Source organism: Raphanus sativus, unplaced genomic scaffold (assembly GCF_000801105.2).
Source record: "Raphanus sativus cultivar WK10039 unplaced genomic scaffold, ASM80110v3 Scaffold4023, whole genome shotgun sequence".
NCBI lineage: Eukaryota > Viridiplantae > Streptophyta > Magnoliopsida > Brassicales > Brassicaceae > Raphanus > Raphanus sativus.
The window spans coordinates 1-8,851 of NW_026619326.1; the positions used below are offsets into that span (position 1 = coordinate 1).

General features: G+C 34.1%; 3 protein-coding genes across 3 annotated transcripts; 2 read left to right on the plus strand and 1 right to left on the minus strand.

The window, feature by feature from the left end:
- Window positions 1-1,784: 1,784 nt before the first annotated feature.
- On the minus strand, window positions 1,785-2,472 carry LOC130507098 (glutaredoxin-C11). Its single transcript, XM_057001808.1, has one exon. It carries the CDS (start codon window positions 2,387-2,389, stop codon window positions 2,078-2,080), a length of 312 nt encoding a protein of 103 aa, XP_056857788.1. The 5' UTR covers window positions 2,390-2,472; the 3' UTR covers window positions 1,785-2,077.
- Window positions 2,473-5,376: 2,904 nt separating this feature from the next.
- LOC130507099 (OVARIAN TUMOR DOMAIN-containing deubiquitinating enzyme 5-like) lies at window positions 5,377-6,974 on the plus strand. The gene is made up of 3 exons (XM_057001809.1): window positions 5,377-5,452; window positions 5,810-5,898; window positions 5,986-6,974. Exons 2-3 carry the CDS (start codon window positions 5,819-5,821, stop codon window positions 6,848-6,850), a joined length of 945 nt encoding a protein of 314 aa, XP_056857789.1. The 5' UTR covers window positions 5,377-5,452; window positions 5,810-5,818; the 3' UTR covers window positions 6,851-6,974.
- A 903-nt stretch (window positions 6,975-7,877) lies between these two features.
- LOC130507097 (monothiol glutaredoxin-S6-like) lies at window positions 7,878-8,446 on the plus strand. Its single transcript, XM_057001807.1, has one exon. The coding sequence runs from the start codon at window positions 8,039-8,041 to the stop codon at window positions 8,345-8,347; it is 309 nt and encodes a 102-aa protein (XP_056857787.1). The 5' UTR covers window positions 7,878-8,038; the 3' UTR covers window positions 8,348-8,446.
- The last annotated feature ends 405 nt before the right edge of the window (window positions 8,447-8,851 follow it).

An 8,851-nucleotide genomic window follows, 5' to 3' on the forward strand; every position in this document is an offset into this window, starting at 1 on the left:
TTAATCAGCTTTATTATAACAGAAACATTTTCAAAACCATTTCATCTAATTGTCATTAAGTTGATTCTCTTTTTATTGGTTAGACACTTGAACTTATACTTTTAGGGGTATACAACCAAGCCATCAGTTTTTTTTTTCAAATACTTTAAAATACAACAATTTTCTTTTTTGTATCAGAAAGTATTTGTAACATTCTCATTCGATTCTCTATTTTTGATATTGGAAGATACAAACACAACAGTTTATCATAAAAATCTTACTCCTAAAAATTATTATCCTATAAAAATTAAAGAAAAAAATACTTAAAGTCTTGAATCTCCAATACTATTTAGCGTTTTAATTTGTTATTATATTTTGGTTTGACATTTTTTTTACATATATCAATTGTCTTGTTATAGTAAATAATACGGTTCCTAGTCCTAATGTCCTATACGATTAGACGATATATACTTTAATAACACAACACAGTTATTTGTCCCCAAAAAAACATAATACAGTTATAAGCTACAAACGATAACACATAATTTCTAATGTCGGCTTTAAAAGCTCTTCATTATGATCAAGTCCTGTTTATCATTCGTATTTATGATTAAATAGGACAATAAAATGGCTGTTTTGTTTTGGTCATAGCTGGATCTTCTACTTCGTGTATAGCTCATTGATCGAATCCTTATGGGCCAAAGAGAAGAATGTATAACCAAAACAGGATTCGATCTAGCTTTCGGTGATAATATTTGCATATCTATCAACTATATATATATATGAAAATATGTAGTGATTTATTATTCTGTTATTAACTGTCCCCTACCGCCAACTTGCCTAAAGACAAATATTCTTTGTCTATACACACTCATGTTTGATTCCGATCTTCCCAGACGTAAATATATGTGAAAAAAAATTGAGATCCGTCTTACACTTTTTAACTTTAATATCGGGTATTATTACAGATTCAGTTATTTTAGTGTTTCGAAAAAAAAGAAAACTGGCAACAATTTTTTGTGATAAATAAATATATACATGTGTATATATTTGTCGACTTGACCGGTTGAGAACGGGAACCGATTTCGAAAATGTCATGATCTTATCACGCCGATTAGATTTGTGTAAGGAAAAGCTAATAGAGAATTGATGCAACTAAAGCTTCGAAATTGTAACCGATACCAAATTTCTGGACCAGTTTGTATATGGAATATTAATATTTTTTTAAATGGTTAGACTTGATCTTAAGTAGTAGATATCTAACGATAAAATAAAGGACCTAATAAAAATATCAGGTAGTGGGACGCAATGGCGAATCTAGAAAATTTTTTAAATGGGGGCATAAAAACATAAAAAGTTAAAAAAACAAGGTAAAAGGGGGGTTGCAAGGTATTCGAACCCTGGTTCAGTGGGGGCATGAGAAGAGTTATAACCACCTAGGCTACGGAATCTTAAACAATCTCTATGTATTTTAACTCAATTGTAGATTTTACTGGGGGCAGCTGCACCCATGCTGTAAAGGGTAGATTCGCCCCTGGTGGGACGTGAATTCCGCACTGACCACATTTCCAGTGCCTTGTGGGTGAAGCTTTTCAAGTGTTTTGGATTCTCCTTTTTGTTCATTCACCGAAGACAATAAATCCTTTACTATTACTCGTCTACGTGTATAATTCCTTCTTGATAATCATCTAATGTCTTGTCACTTCATCGATCTATCATATCTCGATTGTTAAATTTATATACACTCGTCTGTACAATAATAATATCAAATCACTAACATTTTAGCAAATGATACATTAATCATATGATTTAAGACTTTATTTTATCTTCACGTACGTGGAAATTTAGCAATAGTGTTACACAGTTGCTTTAAGGTACACTTGTCTTTCCCTCCGTACAATATGCAAGTCAATATACATATATACATCTACAAATGCATATACCTTATTATAAAATGACATCCATGCGGAGGAAGCAAAGCATTTTAAAACATCTATGCTTCCTCCCGGTTATAGCTAGATACTTATATATAATATATGTGTTTTTAACACATTGATTATTGACATCATATATATATGCATATACGTAGGTTGGAAGGCTATAACCATATGGCCTTAGCGTCTTTAAGCATCTGTTTGAGCGACCCGTCGACGTGGAACGAGATAATGTCTTTGGATGATCCGATGTACCTTCCTCCGACAAAAACGGCTGGAACCGCCGGGTTTGATGAGCCAAGCGCACGTAGGGCACGCTCCATTTCACGGCCTTCGGGGTCCTTATCGAGCTCGTGGATCGCCGGACTAGCTCCTAGTTCGTAGAATAACGTCTTGATGCTATGGCACATACAACACGAGCTCTTTGTGAATATCACTGCTGCTTTCTTCGACGACAAATCTCTTATTCTCTCCATTTGCTTTTGAAGAAACAGAAGTTAGTAATGAAGTTTTTGTTTTGGGAATGAGAAAGGCTTATGTTGTGTGTTGTACATGTGCTTGGATCAGTTGTTATTTATAATGGTTATTGTGGAAGTTTTTGGATTATTTTATTTCGGGGTTTTTTATAAAAAATATACTGGATAAATATATAATTGATATAGTACCCCACTCGAAATATATATTGTAATTGAAATGTCCCACAAACCAAAGTTTCCTCGAAAGAGGCTAAGTTCTTTGCGATAGGATTTTGGATAAGAAAAAATGCTTACTCTTATGATTTTGTCTGATGGAGATTACTGTTTTTAATTGATTTCTAATTTATTATTGAAATGGAGTTATATTAGAGGTGTGATTAGTTGTCTCTTGCCATATATTATAATGTGTATTATATTGTAAGAAAAGAAATAATAGAGATATGACTTATATCACTTTCGGTCTGTGGCAGGCAGTAGCATCACATACCCAAATCATTAATCTATAATTATATTTTGTTCCATTTTGAGGTCATAGTGGAAAACGTGGAAGGTTGATAATTTGAGGTACGGTGCCATGCACAAAAAAGGATTTTTATGCGTTTTTGGTGTTAATTAATTAATATATGAATGATATAATATACTCCCTCTGTTCCTAAATATAGGATTTTCTACACTTTTCACGTTTATTAAGACTATAATAATTATTTGCACTTTATTTAATTATTTATATCACTTACACACTTTCCAATAACTGTCTACCAATAAAGTTTAATCAGTTCAATTTTTAATAAAAAAAAAACCTCAAAAGTATACAAAACTACCTTAAAAATATAGAAAATCTTATATTGTGGAACAAAGAAAAACTCCAAAAAATCCTATATTTAGGAACAGAGGGAGTAGTTAACATTGTCATGATCATAATATAAAGCCTAAGTACCTGAGAGAAAAAGCCACTTCTAGACAGAATCATCTAGTATTAATTTGCTCTATACGTGGACGACAAAATCTATCTAAAATAGTGATTTGTAGATGCATGGATTTTGTAATAGGGGTATTTCAATGTATATGCATTGCGCTTTACAACTAAAACAATTAATAAAGGGGGTTTATACATTTAATGTTTCAAGGTGGCTACATTATAAACTAAAACCTAACTTTAAAGAAAAACTTGAGAAGTGTATGCAAAGAGGAAAATCAGATGTTTGGTGGTGACTGTTGCGTCATCTTTGACATTGGAAAAAAATCTGAGATAAGAAGTTTATCTATATCTGACCCCACTCCACAAACATACACAGCCATTGTATAATCTGTGTACCTATAAAGGAATGTATAGAAGAATCTGTAAATGTATATGTCAATTGTCAATGATTAAAAAAGAAAAAATTGTCAATGATTCCATCTATATGTAATATGTGTGTCCAAATGAAGATACCATATCCATGTGTCGTCTACTTGTCTTGTTTCAACTGTAACCCATTTAAGAGTATTTTTAACGTTTTGATACCATGACAATATCTAAAAAGAATAAATTTATTACTATTTTATGTACATGCGTTCATCTTAACTTTCAAAAACTTTCTAATTTGTTGACACTTGGCAATTGGAGTTTAATTCTCATCTAAAAAGTTGTACAATTAGAACCTCTTATTAATCTCTTTCCTATTTTTGATTAATTTATAATTTTACAAAGGTAAGAATTTGGAAAAGAACTTCCGTTAATCATGTTCTAATATCTATAAGTTTTCTTTCTGGATATAATTCCTTCTTTTTTTCTTTCTATGAATATTGAAATCTCGAGAACCATAAATTTATTGAAATTAACCGGGGTTTGACATTTGTAAAAAAAACAAAGAAGAGACGAGCCATTGGATGAATACGACTGTCCGGTCCTCTAGATAACACGTTGGATCTAGTTTTTATTGTTTGTGAATTGTGGTTAGATAATTGAAATCACAGTAAAAGAGGAAAAATCATGTTATCTTTCAACTCTTCCAACTTTATAACGAATTCTTTTGTTAGGAATTAGTTACATTTGTTTTTATTTTTTTGCCACTATACAATATGATTGTATCACTGTTCATTCGACGTGGTAAATCATTACAATTACCTATACATATTCAAGGTTTATAGGTATAGATTTGATACGATTCATATTTACATATAGCGAATATAAAATATTTATAAACTACAAAACATTTTGTTCGATATGATCAAATAATGGGTGGAGCTTGCCTTTCTATGAGTTTTGTGGGTAAGATGCTTAGGAACCAAACCTACAGTTTAAGACACTATCTCCACTTGGCCATACACGAATCAATCTTTAGGCATATAGGTGAAACATATGAACAATTTTCATATTTTATATGAATATATATGTTTCTTTACTGATTAATATTCTTTTTAAATATCTTCACCTATATAGATAGGTGAATAAATCTCTCCCCACTATCAGTGAATCGGAAACTACATAGATAAGTATTGGATTTCCTAATACTATCATATTACAACTACATATATTTTATTAAAAGTGTTATTCTTGAAAATATTAAGAATGATAACAAAAATCCTTTTATATATTTTATAGTTTTCATGAATAAATTTTCTTATAGTAACATATTTTGTGATTAGAAAACAATGGAATGTTTCAGTAACACTTGTGACTAATTAATACTTATTGAGTATATATTTTGTTCAAATATGTATTGATATTTGATATTTATTTGTTAGGTCTCTCACATAGACTATCCTAGAATGGATTCCTTTTCTTCTTCTTTTTTTTTGTGGTGAAAGGATTCCTTTTCTCTTTTACTAAAAATCCAAGCTAGAGTTGACAGAATAAATATAAAGTTCTACTTGTCAAAAAAAAAAATCTGAGTGATTGATCTAAATGGGCCTTAAGGTCCAATAAATATAGTCTACACTGATTTGCTTCTTCTATAGCCCATTTATATATATTATTATTTTGGGTCAAAGTATAATATACATAGTTTTTTTGGGACAAATCCTTTTTTTTTTTCAGTAAACCCTAATTCACAAATTGAGTTCTTCGCCTTCGATCAAAAGGTACGAACTTTGGTTCCTTGTATCACTGATTTGCAGGTCGAATTGTTAAATTCAGTTGGAACTGTAGGGTACAATTTAGAGTAATTTGAAAGCCTCGTTATTTTATATAAAAAAAAACAAGTCGGCTCTCTAGTAAATTCTTATAGTGTTTAGTAGTAGAAGATTATTTATTGAATTGGTCAATGTGTTTCGATCTTGGTTTATTGCTTTGGAGAATCTCTTCATATAATGAGTTGTTGTTTTGTTTTGTTTACGCCGAGTGTTATTATTGTCTGATCTTTTTTTTTTTTTTTAAATTGAGGACCAAACTAAAACTGGAACGAAATCAATGTTTTTTTTTTGGTATTATCTTGTTAGGCTCGTTAAATGGCAGACAATAATGTGTCCGAGGATGAAATCACGATGGAGCAACATGAAACTGTCGATGAGATGCTTGCTAGGCACAGGTAACCACCACCACTGCTGCTGCTAAAACCTTATTGATTTATCACAAGTGTTGTTGTTGTTTATGATGATGTTTGCTTTACTGCTAGGCAAGAGATAAAACAAGTACAGAACAAGGAGACGGAGTTGAAAAAGGCAGCTGCTAAAGGAAGCAAAGCTGAGCAGAAAGCTAAGAAGAAGCAAGTCGAACAAGACATTTCAAAACTCTCCACAAAGCTCAAAGAGAAACAGCTCAAAGAGCTCGCCTCGCAAGGTTTTAGCAGCAGCAGCAGTAGTAGCAGCAACATCGAAACAACGAGTGAGAAGAAAGGAGGAGATATCGACACTTTGGTGAGAGCCATCGCTGGAGTCTCTGTCACTGCTCAGCAAGAACACTCCACAAAGCCTAGCAAGAGCGTGAAAAGGCGCGAGAAACGAGCCAAAGAAGAAGCGGACAGAGAGCAGAGAATCAAAGAGGAACAAAGCAATGTGACGAGTGATCGTATGGTCGAGAACCTAAAGCTCGAGAAGAAGCTTAAACCGCTGGGGCTAACAGTCAGCGAGATCAAACCAGACGGACATTGCCTTTACCGAGCAGTAGAGCACCAGCTCGGTGCATCTCCTCCTTACACGTACCAGAAGCTAAGAGAAATGGCTGCTGCATACATGAGAGATCACAAAACCGATTTCATCCCCTTCTTCTTATCAGAAACAGAGTCTGCGGAGGAGCGGTTTGAGAAATACTGCAGAGAAGTGGAGTCAACGGCTGCCTGGGGCGGTCAGTTGGAGCTAGGAGCCTTGACGCATTGCTTGAGGAAACACATAATGGTGTTTTCAGGATCATTTCCTGACGTTGAAATGGGCAAAGAGTATAAGTCAGGGAATGACTCCAGCCTCATGTTATCGTATCACCGGCATGCTTTTGGGCTCGGTGAACACTATAACTCCGTCGTGCTCGTCAAGAATGAGCTTTGACGAAGTACTTTTCTTTGTATCAGAAGTTTTACTGAAATTCTAATTCTTGTTTTAATGTTTTCTCCCTGTAACTTCGAATTGGAAGCATACTTTGTTCACTAATTACAGTTCCAAGTTTTCATTCCATTAACGCACCAATGTAGTAGCAGTTCTGTGGAGAAGATAACAACATACTATGATTGGCCTTTGGGAAATTGTGGGAGCCAATTTGGTAAAACAGACTGTTCTAGAGATCTTGAAGAGAATATATGATGAACAAGAATCTATGCTCTTATTATTATTATTATTATTATCATAACATAAGTAATAAGTCAATCATGATGAAATGTTTGACACATGGCCCTTCTCTACCAAAAGATTCCTCATTTCTATGGATTTCCAAATATGGTTTCAAGAATCCACAGAAATGGATTGGTTGGTGGGGTTCTTTATCTTTTTTGTGAGAGTCAATGCAACAAGAAAGAAGAACTCTTAAGAGTTAAGACAAACTCTCACATTCAGATTGTTTTTTGAATACAGTGTAAAGCTAAATATATAACTTTGGAAAAATGGTTGCGAAGATGGCGTAAAAAAGCTAAAAGCAAGATCTTGGGTCTGATCATACACTCACTTGCTCTCTAGACTCCAGGTCACACTAGCAGAAAAAGTACCTCAGAGACTATTTTTTTCCTTCTTTTCTTTATTGCTTTCTGTTCCTTTTGAGACTGAAAACTGTGGGGGGGAGAATCTATTGTTGCTTGAAAAGATAAAAACCATAGTCCAATCTCCACCTCAGTAAATGCCATCAAAAGCAAAAATAAAAAGGTATTGCAACGTAATCACACTGTTGCAAACCACCTTGGATCCTTGGATCAGCACTAAACCATTGGCAATGATATTTCCATATTTGGTAAAAGGCTCATGAACTGTATATGCCACTTGGTTCTCACATTTTTTCAAAAAATATGAAAGAAAGAATCTTAAGTTCATGCAGTTTTTAGGGAACGCCAAAGGGCACATCATTGGTGGGCTATGAACAAAAGGTATAGAAAAGTAGTGACAAAGATCTGATTTACGCAATCTTACCCTTCTTCCAATCATCAAACATTATAAATAGACACTTACGTTGTATAGCATCAAAACAAAAACACAACCATTGCGTTCCCTCTTACACTTAAGTATTACATTCCCTACCTACTAAGTATCCAAATGGAAAGCATCAGAAGCTTAGTTGCAGAGAAACCAGTGGTGATATTCAGCAAAAGCAGTTGCTGCATGAGCCATTCAATCCAAACACTGATCTCAGGGTACGGAGCAAAGATGACGGTGTACGAGCTTGATCAGTTGTGTAACGGCCAGGAGGTGGAGAAAGCATTGGTACAGATGGGGTGTAATCCGAGTGTACCAGCTGTGTTCATAGGGGAACAGTTAATAGGTGGTGCTAACCAGGTGATGACTCTCCAAGTCAAGAACCAACTAGCTGCGTTGCTAAGAAGAGCTGGAGCCATTTGGGTTTAAAGAATCTATACTACGTTTTTTTGCCTTCTACTACAAATGCACTGTCATGTCTTTAAACAACAAGTGCAAGTGTGTAATCAGCAATGCTTATTCATAACTAACAGATGCTTTTTTTCATTAATAATTTAAGAATTGTTTTTAACAAAATGAAAAAAGGCATTTTAATTCAAGAGTGGAGATGTGCTCACTTTTTCACTTATTAGAGATGAAATGATTTAAAACGCCATTAGCATGGTCAAGCTTAGAATGTCTTCTCCAATTCTCGACTGATCTACACACTGTAGCTTTGGCCAGACGAATCTCTTGAGGCGTGAACTTGTGTTCTATGATTCCTAATGGGCCAGGTTGCAGGACACTGATCACAGTTTCGGCTTCTTTCTCAAGCTGCCTGTAAAAATTGAAGAAAGTCTCAGCATTTCGACAGAAACAACACTAAGCATTAGATGTGGATTAAATCAAATCACAAACAAACCTGAAGAGACCCGAGAAGGGTAAGGCTCTACC

Excerpts from the sequence above, each read along its gene's own strand:
- LOC130507098 (XM_057001808.1), bottom strand. The coding sequence starts at position 2,389 with ATGGAGAGAATAAGAGATTTGTCGTCGAAGAAAGCAGCAGTGATATTC.
- LOC130507099 (XM_057001809.1), top strand. The coding sequence starts at position 5,819 with ATGGCAGACAATAATGTGTCCGAGGATGAAATCACGATGGAGCAACAT. Across the intron at positions 5,899-5,985 it reads GAGATGCTTGCTAGGCACAG|GCAAGAGATAAAACAAGTAC; the intron begins GTAACCACCACC and ends CTTTACTGCTAG.
- LOC130507097 (XM_057001807.1), top strand. The coding sequence starts at position 8,039 with ATGGAAAGCATCAGAAGCTTAGTTGCAGAGAAACCAGTGGTGATATTC.